Genomic DNA, 16,186 nt, shown 5'->3' with positions numbered 1-16,186 from the left:
AAAAGGTGAAAAATGGAATAAAACTTTTTGTTTGGTTGGTTTTTTAACTCTGATTCACTGTGGCAATGAGTCAAGTATCTACGTTTGAGTATATAGGCCTGACTAGGGGACTTAACTATCTTTGGTTATATAAAGGGTCATTACATCTCAGCTCCAATTACGAGGGCAAATGTCGACATCTCCTACTCCACAGAGAACAATGAAGTATTTTGTAAACATCATGCTACTTTCTCTAGTTGACTGACTAGAATCAAGGACTTCATTAGGCTTTGCCTTGGTGGTGTATGTCACCCCAGCCCAGTCAGCAGGCTGGCAAACCTTTCAGACAGAGACACTGCAGGGGAGGACATTCCACAACTTCAACAGTTTTTTGGAAATATTTTAAAGACCTTCACGGTCTTTCCACAGTGTGGCAGTTGTGGGTAAAAGGAGCCACTGGGAGAGGCTGGCAGAAGGTCCAAGCCAATATTCTGTGCCAGGTGAGCTGCACTGGATCCAGATTTCCAAAGGCAAAAGGTGTGAAAACTGGCTGAATTACCAGCTGACCGGTGAGGAAGAGTTGGTGGCAGAGTAACAGACGACAGAGAGAACTGTGACTCATCTAAGCCTGACCAAGTGCTTGGCAATAATTTACAAAACCCAGAGTTAACTCAAAGGATTAGGGTTGAAAAATCATTAGTCCATCGCATAGGACTTGCGCTGCTCCAGACAGATATGGAGAAGACAGATGAGCGCAGGAAGTCCTCTCCCACTCACACCTTTTCTGATCAATAAGAAGGATGCTATTCTGTGCCAGGAAACATGATGGATTTCATTTCTCTTCACATTCAATAGAATTTTCTCAGAAAAACAAACAATATGACAAGTCTCATCAAGAGATCAATCAAGAGATTGCTTACATGGCAAATCCGTGATTGTGTCATAAAAACCTTGCTATAGCCTCTCCTCTTCCAAAGGCATACATTTCTATTTGGTTTTACCCTACCAATAACCCTCCTTTCAGCATCTCCTCCTCTTTGTTTGGGAGCTGCATGTAATGGTTATCTGATTTGGAGCAAAAATTGGTAAAGCTACACTGGTAAACACAGGGTGACAGTTCTCAGAACACCAGAGGGTTCACTTGTCAGCGCAGTTTGGGAAGAGCCTTTAAACACAGTACAATACGCTCACATACACAATTTTACATTTAGAAGTAAAGTGTTTGTATTTAGTACAAAATACATTTTTGTTGCTCCATCAACACACATAAATCTGAGAAATACATTGCTATGTTGTGTCTTTTCAGCTTAGCCAAAAACAGTTAAGAAGTATGGTTTGTATAAGCCAATATACAAGGTATTGCACTCCTGACTTAGTACAGAAAGGGAAGCAGCACATTTGGCCCTATATCAGGAGCTGCAAGAGTACCTCTCTGTTTCACGTCTAAAACATACACCAACTTCAGAGTGTTCAGTTCTCTCTGGAAACAACGAGTGAGCTCTAAACAAGAAAGGAAGAATTTTCAATGGAGATTTACAGATTGTCACAACTGACAAATTTTCAAAGAAAAGTACATTTGCATAGCTATAAATCCTGCAGCATAATTGTTTGGTTAGAGTTTTTCTTTAAATGACTATAAATGCAGAGTATTTTGTGTTTGAAAATGCAGTTCACTCATTACCTTCTGCAAGTTAAAATGCATTTACCGTTTCTCAAAAGTGATGGCATGTTGCTGGCAAGAGATCTGGTTGTTGCAGCACAGAGGTACGGCCGCCTTGTTCATATAACCAAATTCAGGCTAAACAGGAGAAAAGAGCATTGCTCTGTAGCAGGAGGACTCTGAAGAACGTGTCGAGCGCCTGTCAATGGCACTTCAGGCGATACACCTATTTTGCTCTTTTCATGGTAAAGAAATATTTCACTGCAAAAAATGTAAGAAGTGACAGCTGAGACTTACTTATTAAACTTTGAGAAATGCCATTTCCTGATCTCCACTTTTTAAAAGCATTCATCACACTTCTCCACACCCGGGGGAACCTCTTCAGACGTCAGGAACAGCCCACAAACAGAGGTAAAGAGTCTTTCCTCTAGTAACTGCATTTCCCAAAGAACTATTTACAGGCATCAGAAACAAAGCAGACAGTTTGGTTTGGTTTGTTTTTTCTAGTGAGGCGCTTTATCATCAGTCAGGATTTAAGAATTAAAGTTTGAGAAAGACTCTGAAAGACCTCTTGTTATAACCAGCCTGCTTCAGCCAAGTTCTTGGTACTCAGCAGGTACAGTTGTCAGCAACAAGGTTCTCACTCCTTTATGTTCCTTCCTCTCTGGATTTTCAATTAAGGGGGGGAGGGAGGAAACCCAGACAGATAATAACAACTTTAAACAAACAGAAAAATGAATTCCTGCTTTAAATTTCATTACTGAAGAAAATTTCCTGTAGCAAACAAAACGTCTCTCATAAGGCAGGAGGTGGTTCAGCAGCAGCAGATATGGAAAATCTTCCATTTGTATGATAAATATCTTGGACATCTAGATTGCAGTTATTTGGGGCTGGATGTATTCAGGTCCCTCCAATCACAATCCCTTGTTATCTTTTCCTCCTCTGTCCTTTTTCACATATGCAGGTTTTTGGACGTAAAGCTGTTAAGGAAAATTGAGTGCTGTTTTAAGACTGTACCTGTATTAACAGCGAAGCCACACACTAAAATGAGGCAGAAACATGCCCATTTCTCATCCCATCCCAGAACGAAAGCTCAGCTCCTCTTCTCAGTAATGTTCCTTACATTGACACTGAGCACTGCCAATTTTTTCACATTTCCAAGTATCACTTTCCTGTGAAATCTGGTCTGAATTCAATGTTGACACTGTTCTGAGCAGGAGATGGGACCCTCCCTCAAGAAGGGACACCCTGAGGTCTCCTCCACCCAAATCGTTCTGCGTATCTGTGTTATCAACCACTGTGGCTGATAGCAGTAAGTACTACAGAGGAGACACGGGGCAGATGGCAATCCTCAATCCTCAACTGATGAGTTCAGAAGCATTCTGTGTCCTTAATGCTTGGACAATGGATGTGATGGCCATGCAAATGACAGTTACTTTTTACTGGACATCGGCTATGGCTGCACTGGAACCCAGGATGTCGTTACAACAGGCACAGAGATGTTCAAAATACTTTGATGCAGCTAGGGCTGATATACTAATAACTTTGAAGCTGCACTTGTACAGGAAATGGCATTTCAAATCCTTTTCCTACAGAACTGTTACTAAAAGCCATCAAATAATTTCTGTAACACTTTCCAGAGGAACTAATTGAAGAAAGTGTCATGCTCAGGAGAGAAAAACAATCTTCAATACACCAGTTTGGCTGAGAATTTGTAACGTACTTAGGGAGCTATTTTGAGCACTTTATAATGAACGGCTGGGACTCTTCAGACTATAAACACAATCTACTCTTTCTCCTTGGGGAAAAAAAAAAAAAAAAAAAAAGAAGTTGTCTTTTTAATTATCACTTTGTAAGAGAAAAGACCAACAAGAGAGACAGTGGGGAGAGTAAAGTCCACGTTTTCCCCCTTGTTACACTAATCAGGATTTTGGATTTGCTTGAGGAGCAACAAGCAGCAAATTCTGAAACATACACATCATCTCTAAAGCTGCCTGAATGGCCAGTGTGGATGTAATGAGTCTATTATTCCACCAGCTATCTATGAACCTGCACAATTAACACCAGTTCCCAGTTTATCTTCAGCCACTTTCTTTCCTGAGGACTTCTGTGTATGTGTTGGAATAAGCTATGACTACATGTCACATGTCTTTCATTTATGTCATCCACTTTTAGATTCAGATATAGAATAAAAATCCACCAGAGTATGACATTCTTGGTTTGCCTTCCTATGGCAGAAAAAGTAGACCCAAATATATAAAAGAGGTGTAAGTCTCTCCACTTTTCCCAGTTTAGGTGTGTAACAATGTTCACTGTCCATACTGTCTCTGTAGAAAGTGAGCAGAAGAAAACTATAGAAGACAGAACTAACCTGGATCAGCCACAACCTGCTTCTTTTTGCTGTTCGTGACAATCTCATTTTCATTCATCATTCGTACATCCTGATCGCCCATGTGATTGCTGAAAAGATTAAAATCAGTACAACAGCCAAAGTAATCAACATTCTGAAAAGTTATGAGAGTCATGGAAAAGGTCACCAAATAAGTTATTTAGGTCCTGGAGGCTAAACAAAGCTCTGAAGCACGTTTTACGAGACTATCCAGAAATAAAGCCGTTGCGTCTGTGTCCACCTGAAGGACTTCCTGCCAGTTTTTAATTAGTGGCATCCATTCAGGCACACATTCAAATATACATATCATATTCACTCTGCAATTTTCTTGCCTGCCTACACAGCTTGAACCACATTAACCAAAGTGAGATTTTAAATCAGTGCTGTATAAAGAGGGTATAAAAATCCCTACATGGAACTTAACACTGTTTTGTAATTAGTATTACTTGAAAATTTTCTGAACTAAAGAAAATTCATTTACTGTGACAAGTCTTGTTTGCAGGCTACTGCAAAATTTTAACAATTTCTTTTTGGGAAAGAAGTAATAACTTCCAAGTTAAATTAAATTTAAAAAAAATATGAGCTGAATCGAAAGCTAAAGAAAACATCACTAATAACATCTCCATTTCATGTAGACAAAAACAAAACATCCATGCATTTGGGAAAAAGTAAGCGTATTTTTCTTTTCTCTACAAATACCGCAAAAAATAGGTTTCTATTTTTGAAGAAAAATGTAATGTGTCTCAAGCTGTCAGAGTGAAACAAGGAACCAATACCAAAGTAAATCAGAACTTATGCTATTGATGATCATATCAGACTCAAGTTCAGGATTCATAAACTATTGAACAGTGACATGTGAAAGAGAATAGGCCAAAATCAAAAGTAACGATATATAAAAGCTCAAGAGCATTTTTTAAATGGAGCGGTATTATCCAGCATGTTGTGAAGGATTTGTCTTCTATTGCCAAAGTACCCTATATTTTAGTAGGGTAGTAGTGAAAAAAAAAGAAAAAGAAGATTACAAAACAGTCTAAGAAGAATGACCAAGAAAGCTCCCACACAGGAGTCTACAAGAGAAGAGCCTCAGCATGTTCTTGACTGGAAAACAGATCAAGCAGTTTGTGTGACCCCAAAATATACCCTTCTTAGAACTAAATCAAAGGATGTATGTCTTACAAATATTGTATGTGCCAAGGAAGTTATGTGAAAAAGATCTATGATTCAGCAGGTGCTTCTCTGCTTCCAATGAAATAACTTTACTCACAGAAAGACATTAAGCTGAAGAAAGCAAAGGTTTGTTTCTCCTCTTCCTTTTCATATTTGAGAGAAAAAATTTCTCAAAACTCATATTTCCTCAAGACATTTTCATTTCAGTAACTTTTTCACTTGAAAAATTGTTTACCTCCAAATTTTACCATGACAACCCAGCCACTTGTACAAAAACATGAGTCTAACACAATACATCCAAGTAATAATAACTTATTTTAACATCTGACAGTACCAGTGGCCAACAGCCAATGCTTTAGAGAACCGCAGGAAAACAAACCCCACAGGTAAATGTGAGCTTCTGCTCTTCATCAGGACAGCTTACATTCCTTCCACTTATTTCTAAATCTTTGAATATTCTTCTGAACAAATTATGTGCCATTTCTGAAGGCAAAACTGTCACCTTTTATCCCAAGTGATATACATGCAAAACATTCTATTTGTGAGCTATGCAATGTATAAGAAAGCATTTATTTTTATAAGCTTTTGATTTTTCACTTTTCAATCTCATTTAAAATATTCTTTCAATCTTTATTTTCCCTGTTAGGCATTGGTTTTTAGACCCTATCAATCCTGACCTTCTAAATCTAAGTGCATTTTTCACTGCCTTTCATCATACTTTCTGTGAGATTGCCAACTTAGTGGTTTCAAAGTGTCATTCCTCTGAATGCAATTCATTTATCATTTAAGAAGTTCATTATTTTAAAACATTTAAAAAATAGTAGAATTCTGATTCCTTATTTAGTATCTGTGCCAAATCAGAGGACTTTCTTTACTTCTGATGTTCGGCTCCTTTTCATTAACTTCGAATTCCTTTTTTCTCCGGGTAATATCTTCTTCTCTAAGGAAGCTTAACTTCTTTCTTTTGTGTTTATTACTATAGGCTTCCACAAAAACATATGTAAATATGAATCCTGAATCCCAGTAAGTGAGAAAAAAATGCTTACAAATAAAGCCGGTAATGTCATCCTACTATCTAAAAAAACTATTGGTTATTTCTCACTAAGTGAGGCTGAGTACACTTTGGAAGGGAATTTTCTATAGCAATATACATATTGCTGATATTAGTCAGATAAGATCATTTTTTGAAAACAAGATTCTTTCTTCCAATCAAGATGCACTCACATACCTAATAACAGTTCTCTTCTCCTGATGGCAAATCTTCTCATCATCTGTAAAGAGAATGGTGTGATACGGCACCACTGGCTCACAGGTTGGCAGGATGCCTGATACTACATGGTTCACCATATCCAGAATCCCATTGTACACAAGCAAGTCATCCACCAGAAGCTAAAGATATTTAAGAAACAAATAAAAACATGCAGAAATCAGGCACTGCCTTCAGCAGTTGTCTCTGTCAATTCACTAGAAATCATCTTGCCCCATTTGTTTCACAAGTCTGGTCATTAGTTTAGCTTTTGTTCCTCAAATCTTTTATTTCGCTCTATTTGCTGCTGAATTTTGATTTTTTTTTCCCAAGTTTTGGTCTTCTCACTTATGTTTACAATGCAACTTTCAAATAGGTAATTAAAAATGGATTTCATGTTTTACATAATTGCCATTCTATTAACTGGAGTGAATCACTCTTACATCTAGGAATTAATGAATTTCACCTCACTTGAGCTGCCTAAAACTTGGGTTTGTAGTTTAAACTAGTCTTCCAGGCTTGCTCTATAGCCAGTGGAAAAACGAAAGCATTATCCTACCTTAAGAGAATTATCTAAGAAAAAATAAATCAAATAATGTGTTCTTTCCCCAGACAAGAAAGGGAGGACAGATGACTGGCATAGATTAGTCATTTTAATACTAAATGCAGAGTTAAATGAGATGAATCCCATCCTTTGAGATTATATGGAATCACACTTCAGTAAACTGTGAAAATAAGTGCAGCAATCAAGCAAGCTGACTCACCAGAACATACAAAATGGATACAAAAATTACTTACGCCGAATTCTTTCACACCTCTCTGAGGTGTTTTGGCATAATTCCATAACTTGATCATTGACACAGTAGTAGGCACATCAAAAATGACATATACTCTATTCACCTGTAAAAGAGAATCAGTTTATATTTAACAGCACAAACTCCCCCAAAAAATGACATTCTCATGCATGTTGCCTCAAAAGAGGTCTGTATTTAAAGAGATATAGCTAGAGAACAGATACCTCATGCTAAGGATTTCAGTTCAGGGGCCACCTTTGTTGATAATTCCCAGGTGTTGTCTCCATCCCAGAGCTGCCCTCTCAAATGTAAGTATCATATAACTCATCAGAAGATGGCACCTACCCCTGTGCTTGCCCTCCTGCACCGCCGGTCACTTGGAAGTGGAGTAGAGGTACTTTATTGAGTATTTCATCAACCAAATACAGACATGCACCACAGGATAAGACAAGCTGGTATCCCATCCCATCCCATCCCATCCCATCCCATCCTATCCTATCCATCTCATTTCTACCAAATAAGAATGAATTCCACCTTTCTATTTGCAAATCTTGAATTTCTCCTATATCCCCTGACTTTGAAAGCTCTTACAGAAATCACACACTTTTTGAGTGAGGTACACTAATAGGAATGTAGAGACAATTCGCCAGATGCTTGCTAAACAATTATTGCTTGAGGTATTGTTCATTTTACTTTCAGTGACATTAACGTCAAGATGTTAAGACCAAAGATTAGGCTGCAGGAAACCAATCTTGCCTATTACAGCTAATTCTATGGTATTCCTTTTATGAGCTACTATATCAACTTTGGGCCAACATATCTTAAGCTTCATATCTAGAATCCTCTGAAGTTTTAATCCTTTGATGCATTGGAGAAGATATTGTTAACTGTATTAAATCATTATTCATTTTTTTTTACTGAAGAAGAAAGGTAGATGTGATCAATAGAAATGTTTAGATCTGTGATTTGCCAGAAGACAATTTGGGCACAGTCTCCAATAGCAAGTGTTAGCCAAACAGCAAATGATAAATTTGACGGACAATACATCCAAACAAATAAATAAAACAGCAATCAGAAACAGGGTAACAAAGAAATGAAATTGTACCTACATTAGTAATAAATTTGAAAAAGATGAAAACACTTTTAGAATTAGAAAGGAAAAGGTATTTAGAAAGGTAAATAAAAGCTATAATATAAAATTTCCTTAAAGCTTTCAAACCTTCTGGTATAGCAAAGAGTTAATTCAGCTTTCTAGGCAACCAGCATGTTTCAAAGTAGCCTGGCAATGAGGGTGTAAGTATCCGCAAGCTCTGGTTCAGCATCCCAGCTACAGAGGGTGATCATGAATAGGCTGATGGCATTTACATTTCTGGCTGTACAACCAGGGAAGACAGAACTGAGAAAAGTACTATGTGGATCTTGAAAAGGTATAATTTGCTACAGTTTACGTACTGAAAGTGCCATTAAATTGCTTACTCTTCTCTCCTGCATATCACACTTCATCAATTTACCCTTTTAAAACTGGTATCTCATGTTCTTGTACAGTATTTGGTGTCAGACATAACAACACACAACAGCGTGTGCATCTGTGCTAGAACCCCAGCTACTGTTGTTTTCCTTTTGCCAAAATGAACATATTTATAAGGACATGAGCACACTCAGATGGCTGTCAAATCAATCATTCATGATGTTATAATGGACATCTGAGCATCCTATCAAATTAACTACCAGGATCCAACATGAGGGAACTACACAGTTGGAGCCTCAAGCATTAGCACACAGACCTTCCATTTTTCTAAGAAATGCAAGCGGTCAGTTTCCCAAAGGACACTTCAAAGCTTTAACCTGATTATATTCACTGCATTACAACAAATAATGAAGTATTTTCAAAATTGACTCAATTCCCTGCTTTTAATACTCTAATTAATAACTGTAACGTATGGAGTAAGGATCCATCTAATACAGTGAGCTACAACATATCACATGTCAGGTTTAAATTTTGTTACTTTCAAAATTCATCCTCTTCTAAGAACTACATACATCTTAATGATGTCCAGAACAGGCTCATAAAAAAAAAAATCAACTCCCAAAACAAAGTCAGAACTTATTCAAGTTTATTCTGCTTTTCCTGCTTAGGTATCTGATATCCCACATGTTAAACACGGGGCTTCTAAAAGGGCTGAATCACTTTAGGACATGAAATACTAAGTCTGTCATCTCTAATATATGAATTTGAACCCAACACAGATGAGATTTAAAAAATTCTCACTGCTGGGATAACATTCATTGCTTTATGCAAAAATGAATTTAAGACCCCAGTCAGCTCCCATTTGAAAGGTTTTTATTGCACAAACCACGCATATTAAACTCTTTTGTGTCTTTATCATAACTGAAAAAACATCTATGCTAGCCTTGGAAATTCCTCTGCTGTTACAGCATGGAGACAGGAGGAGATGACAAACCTGGGAAATCTATACTGCTGCTATCTGTGCAGTGAAGAGAAACTGGGATAAAAAGAACTTCTTCTAAAAGGCAGCCATTTAGCATCCTTTAGTAATATCAAATTTACCTAAAAATTATGCACTCTTCCCCTTTCCTTTATGTTTCTAGCTACACCTATGCCCATCAATAAAATGGAATGAAAAGGGAAAATGTACCAAGCCAGGAAGAACTGGTGCGAGCCACATATGTCTGCCATCAGTTGTGTCATTTACTCTGTCAATGAGTTTGTCTGGAGTTCGGATGTCTCCAGAAACATCTTCTAAAACGTTGACACTATCTGGAAAAGCAGCAATATCTGAAAAAAACTTTAAGTGCAAATAACTGAGAAGCACATTTCAGAAACATCCTATTTAAAAGTTCACACTTGCTCTTCCAGATTCCATGAGCGAGTATTCGCCACTACAGCAGTAAAACTTAAAAATACTCCAAGTACTTAACACAGGTGGCTCAGGAATTTGGACACACATTTTTAAAAGCAGTACAACCATTATGGATTCTGGCATTCAAAATAATTTCAAAAATAGGAATAAATTAACTAGTTGCATTTAATTTACTTTCAAATCTGTATTTATGACTTCATCAATAAAGTTCCCTTATCAGGAATAGGCACCTCACAGGTTTTTTTGCGACAAAGACTCATTTTTTTAGCACGAACTTGTGAAAAGTCCTCATATGAAATACATCTCAAGAAAAGTAACCTTGCAGGAGGTAGTCGGTAGTCAGTCAGACTAGGGTGTGCTCAGGTTTTGTGATGAAAATCAGTAACTGCCTAACAAGGTCTTTTTTCATTTCTTTGAGGAGGAAAGATTTTATTGAACATGCTTTTGAAGAGAAAATCTGGTTACTTCAAAAGCCCAGTTAGTACTGCATTAAGACAAATATGCTCTTTCTGGATCCTAATATATCCAAGCAACACTACTGTACAAGCAGAAACAGGAGATCATTCAAAACAAGCAGAGGTATCCTTACCTGGCATTGTATTGTCCTGTAAAGACAAACCGTTTAAAAACTAAGCTAAAGATCCCCTGTTCTTAAAAACAATCTGTTATCACTTTTCAATTTCAAAATGCTTCATCTCCATTCCCAATGTTTCAAGTTCATCATGTATCATGTATTTGTACACGGTACAAATAAAAACAGCACTCAGGAAAGAGCCTTTATTACCTTTTCCATTGTATCCTCTGTTTATTAGGGAATGGGGACCCTTAGGGAGATACAATTCATGCAGCTTCCACGCTTTTTATCTAGTTGGCTAAAACTCTGTTTCTTCCATCTGACTGAACTACATGAATTATACTTTGGGGTATGAACGTTTCAGTTCTTAAGAGACTTGAGCTGATTCAGAGCACTGAGGTGTAACCCTGATGACTATGAATCTCTCAAACATGTCCTTCATTGCCTCTGTTGGTTACCCAGGGAACACTGAATCAAATTCAGTCTCAGCCCTTATCTTCACGACTGGATCAGGTGTCTAGAAAAGCCTAAAGCTCCAGAACAAGAATTATGAAAAATTTCTTTCCTGTGGCACAATGAAAGATTCTATAACAAAGAACTGAGGTCAACCTTTTCTTATGAATTTATAGCTCATCAAACTTCCTGGTCCTTCCATACTATAGAAGAAATAAATGTTGATAGCAAAAAAATACCATATATCATTCTTCAACCTTCCCTTCTGTAACTTTGTCCTGCTTTGTTAGTGCATCCTTCGCAGAGAAGAAACATTCTCAATGTATATAGAACACATTAAAACATACGGAAACAAGAACCATTATGTAAATATAGAGAAATACAAGCAAAGTAAATCACACGGGATAAACTGACAATTTGGAAAAAGTAGGAAGTGATAATGTGATAATTTGCTGGGGAGCAAAGTGTGTATCTGAAAGGGACAGAGGCCCTTGCTCTGCAGAAGGATACTGTTTTCAGTTAGTAAGATTTGGTCTCCATGTTCATTGAACAGCTCAAGTCCATTCAAACCAATGTAGTATGGATCACCCCAACTTGTCAGAAGCTGAAACTGGAAAATAACTAAAAAGCAAAACACTATTAAGGAAAATTTTGATACTGATACTTTGTCCTAACAGACTATTTAATGTGCAGTTTCAAAAATGACTGTGCAGCTCACACCTTGTTGTCAGATATTCTTATTTGCAGTTTAGGAACATAACACCATGGGTGAAAAAATTCTGCTTTTCCTTCTGAATTTACTATGTCTAAAGCATCTCTGAATAAACTATTTTAAGACAAGAAGTCTGCCATTTCTGCCACTGATAATACACCCACACAGCTGGACACCTGTAGATGGTACAACTAGGCAAAAGTCTGTCTATACATGTTCACATATACACATGTGCACATATATGTTCATATATGTTCTTCCATCAGATGAAGAACCAATGAATTAGAGTGTCCCACCTCCTTGTATAGGCTCTGGCTGAGATGGAGTTAATTTTCCCCCAGCAGCCCTCATAGTGCTGTGCTTTGTACTGGTAGGCAGAAAAGTGTTGATAACACACCAGTGTTTTGGCTACTGTCTCTCCAACATTCCCCCCTCCCTCACCAGTGGGCTGGGGGTGGGCAAGGGGGAGACACAGCCAGGAGAGGTGACCCCAGCTGTCCAAAGGGACATTCTGTACCAGATGATGCCTGCCTAGCAATAAAAGCAAAGGGAAAGGAGGAGGAAGGGGAGGCGTTTGTTATTTATGACACTTGTCTGCTGGAGCAACCGCTACGTGTACTAAAGCCCTGTGTCCTGAGAAGTGGCCGGACATCACCTGCTGATGGGAAGTAGGGAATAAATCTTTTGGCTTTCCTGTGCTTCTGTGCATTGCCTTTGCTTTCGTTTAACTGCCTTTATCTGGACCCACAAGTGGGTTTTTTTTCCATCTTGGCATTCAACCAAGGTCAAATCACCAGAGACCTTATACACTGCAACTTTTTAACACCAGACCTCCTGTTTGGAGCTTTTACTCCCCTCCTGTGTTTCCTGAATGTGCCTTTGCCTGGTTTTGAATTATACAGGTGATAACTGGCCAGCAAATATGCACCCAAACCAAATGGCAGAAAATGTAATGATGGAATCTGTGCTGTCCATTTCTCTAATGGAGCACTCACTTGTACCTCTTTCCTCCACCCAGACATAGATTTTCATGAAACTGGCAGGAACTTGGTATTGTTGGGACCTCATTGTCTCCAGACTTGGCTAGAATAGCCTAATGGATTTAAAAGGCCTGTCAAATAGATGGATGGCATGACAGTATTATCACAGAAGGCTGTGCTGTGCTTATCTAGGAAAAACATAAGCTTAAAAAGTAACAAACAATAAGAAAAATGGCAAAAATATTACACAGTCCTGGTCGATCTTAATAAAGATATAAAATGAGACAAATACTCAAAGATATGCAAAAATATACAAACTACTTCTCACGTTGATGGGCTGGCTGGATACTGTGCTAATGCACCCCTAGTTCCAGCTTGGATGGATTATAAAAGGTAGGAGAAAAAGCTACCAGAGTATCTGAAAAGAGGTCACAGATTCATATAATATATTCCATTTATTTATTCCTAATTCACACTTAATGGAAGCCTTTCTCATATTATTGGTATCTTGATAATTCCTTAAGGTATCAGAAATTGTTATATTCAAAAAGGTCAGGACTCATAATCATAGTGTATAACTAAAATATTCTATACTACAAGTAAGAAAATGACAGAGAAGGATACAACCACATGGCATTAGCGGTGCTTCATAGTCCATACTCGCTTGTTCCATTCTCTTTGACCCAGTTCTGCCAAAAAACAAGACAAAGTAGTTTCTTTATGAACCCTTAGCTCATTCAGAAAAGAAGATAACAAAACCAAAGAACTAAGCCTCCACAAACACCACTCCTAATCCCCCTGCCTGTGATTATGGACTAGATTGCCCTCTGATGTCAATAAAATCTGTTTAACGGTATATAGTTAAAACCCAATGAAACATTTTGCTCTAAGTCCTTCATAATTTCATACAGGTGTGTCTCATGCAATTGGCTTCAACAGAGAATAGGAAAGAATACTAAATGGTTAAGAGAAATTGTGTGGTTCAGATAGCAAAAACATTCTACTTTACCTCCTTTGTGCTTTATTAATCAGCTGGGGCTGCAGATGGTCAAGAAAGAGAATTTCTTGGGCGAAGTCAAAATGGCAGTTGCCTGGTCCCTTGCGGATAAGAAAGCCCCCCGGTGGGGAGATGCTGTGACCATCCAACAGCACATGGACTACCTTAGCCTTGTTTAAAAATAACATATCATTACATGATACGACAATATAAAATAAAATACATCCAAAACAATTGCATTCATGTCAGAGGCTGAAATAATGTCAATAATTTTGTTATATTTATCTTATTCCTCTATAGCATGACATCGTTTGGCAAAAAAAATCCTTAAACCAGCAGATAGCAGTTGCAATCCATAGTGTGCAACTCAGACCATCACAGCTGACATTGATGGAAATGGGAGAGGTGAGGATCTGGGGTGAAAAAAAACCCTGTATTCAAGCGATATTCAGTTACTGTATCTCACTAGATCTCAGCAAGCTGAAGCTTCCTTTCTTCCCAGAAAGGGCTGTCAGGCACTGGAACAGGCTGCCCGGGCCAGTGGTGGAGTCACCAACTCTGGAGGGGTTGAACAGATGTGTAGCTGTGGTGCTCAGGGACATGGTTTGAGGTGGACTTGGCAGCGTGAGGTTAACGGTTGGACTTGATGATCTTAAAGGTCTTTTACAACCCAAATGATTCTATGATTCCTGAAACTGCAGCAATACATACACACGTCAACAGAATGGAGAGAAGTGGCTTTCAAGTCAGCATCTGTCACAAAGGTGATTTGAGGAGACAGACAGAGCCAGCATGTATCTGAACGCACTGCCAGACCAGGCCTGATTGCTCAGTGCTGGCTGAAACCAGCCTCCAAGATATCCCGTAACCTTGTGCTCTCTCGAGAGCAGGCTCTTTGTGTCTCTGCTGCATTTACAGAAAGCCTGTGTTTCACCAGTTTGATTTATCTTTGTGGCAGGTGACATTTGGACTTTTCCAGGATCATGCAAACTCATCTGCCAAGCAGTGCTGTACATAACCCAAGGGCATATGAATAAAGAAGAGGTGCCCGTTCCAGGCAGAAAGAATTGAGCCTTGTCCACGTCACAGATGCATGCGCATCTTACACAATCTCTAAAGATTAAACTAAATAATTCAGGCATACTTATTCAGCTGATGAGGGAGTCCTGGCCCCTTCACCCTCCCCCATTAGCACCATCTGGTGTTGTCTGCATGATCCCAGTCACACAACAATTCAATCATGCAGCAACAATTATCCCTGCATCTTGCCCTGAAATATGGTAAATATAACAGACAAGCAGCACGTATTGCACTGAGTCTTTCACTAACTACCAGTCAAGGAAGGAATAATACCTGTGAAATACAATGAGATGGCCTTGTAATTGGCACTACAATTAAAGCTTGCTGATTAATGGACTGAACTAAAATAGATTCATTTAGTTAACAAAAGACTTAGTTTAGACTAAAGGTAATGCGAGTCAGTTTTCTAATCTTTGGATTTTATACTGATGCATATACAATAATTTGAGCTTAACTTAGTTTTGTATGCAAATATTTAATTTTCATTATTAGGATTTCTATTAAAAATACATCTGCAATATTTATCATTAAATTCCCCATTTCAGGTGTCTATTTGAGAAGAACTTAAAAACATTCAGAGTTTTCTGCAAAGCCTGTATATTATCAGTGACCCGATATTTCTAACATTTTTCGTATTTTTTTCCATTTGTAATTAATTTGTTATTCAATTTCAATTTCAGTAAGGTACACCTGCAATATCCCAAAAGCAAGTACACAAACATTTATCGATTTAAAAACCGTGGCTATTGTACTAGACTAGAGAAGCTGCTCAGTTCACTTCCAAACAGCACGGAGATTAATTAGGATGGGATGTTTGTATGAGTACCAAGTATTGAGAAATAACTATTTTTCATCTTTAATAAGCTTGGGAGCAAAGAAAGGAAATAGCCTTTTCATATCAGAAATTCTTCTGCATGCTACTTCCTGGCTGAACCAGTCTGTCATGCTAAGGACAGGAGGTGAAAAATCCACTGAAATACCCTTTACTGTAGGAAACACATATTGAATGGGAAGTCCAGAGATTTGGAGATGAAATCTTACCTATTATACCACAGCTGCTTATATTTATGTGCCCTTTACAGCCCTCATTTCTAAGTAATTTTCATCATCTGAGAAGGCAATCAACCATCACACATGGCATTTTAGAAATCACAAAACAAAGCTTTCACAAGGTAATTTTTCATAGAGCTGGAAATAGCACACAAGGCTTCATTTTGGCAGTTCACTGCCATTACCCTCTCATACTAAAGCTGCGAATAGAATCTGCCAGTCC

General features: G+C 38.1%; 1 protein-coding gene across 3 annotated transcripts in view; it reads right to left on the bottom strand.

Annotated features, from left to right (window-relative positions):
- Positions 1-1,178: 1,178 nt before the first annotated feature.
- The window catches only part of KATNIP (katanin interacting protein), a 55,624-nt gene continuing 40,616 nt past the window's right edge, over positions 1,179-16,186 (bottom strand). For 2 of the 3 annotated variants that reach the window (XM_065030727.1, XM_065030728.1), the window contains exons 19-26: positions 13,846-14,003; positions 13,461-13,525; positions 11,655-11,765; positions 9,893-10,032; positions 7,240-7,341; positions 6,424-6,584; positions 4,011-4,099; positions 1,179-2,619 (exon numbers count right to left, since the gene is read on the bottom strand). In XM_065030727.1, the coding sequence (XP_064886799.1) occupies positions 2,567-2,619; positions 4,011-4,099; positions 6,424-6,584; positions 7,240-7,341; positions 9,893-10,032; positions 11,655-11,765; positions 13,461-13,525; positions 13,846-14,003 (879 nt within the window). In that variant the 3' untranslated portion in view covers positions 1,179-2,566. The remainder of the gene's footprint in view (positions 2,620-4,010; positions 4,100-6,423; positions 6,585-7,239; positions 7,342-9,892; positions 10,033-11,654; positions 11,766-13,460; positions 13,526-13,845; positions 14,004-16,186) is intronic. The other variant, XM_065030729.1, reaches the window with a different exon arrangement.

This window comes from Columba livia, chromosome 15 (assembly GCF_036013475.1).
Source record: "Columba livia isolate bColLiv1 breed racing homer chromosome 15, bColLiv1.pat.W.v2, whole genome shotgun sequence".
Taxonomy (NCBI): Eukaryota; Metazoa; Chordata; class Aves; order Columbiformes; family Columbidae; genus Columba; species Columba livia.
This window is presented reverse-complemented; position numbering and strand designations above follow the sequence as displayed.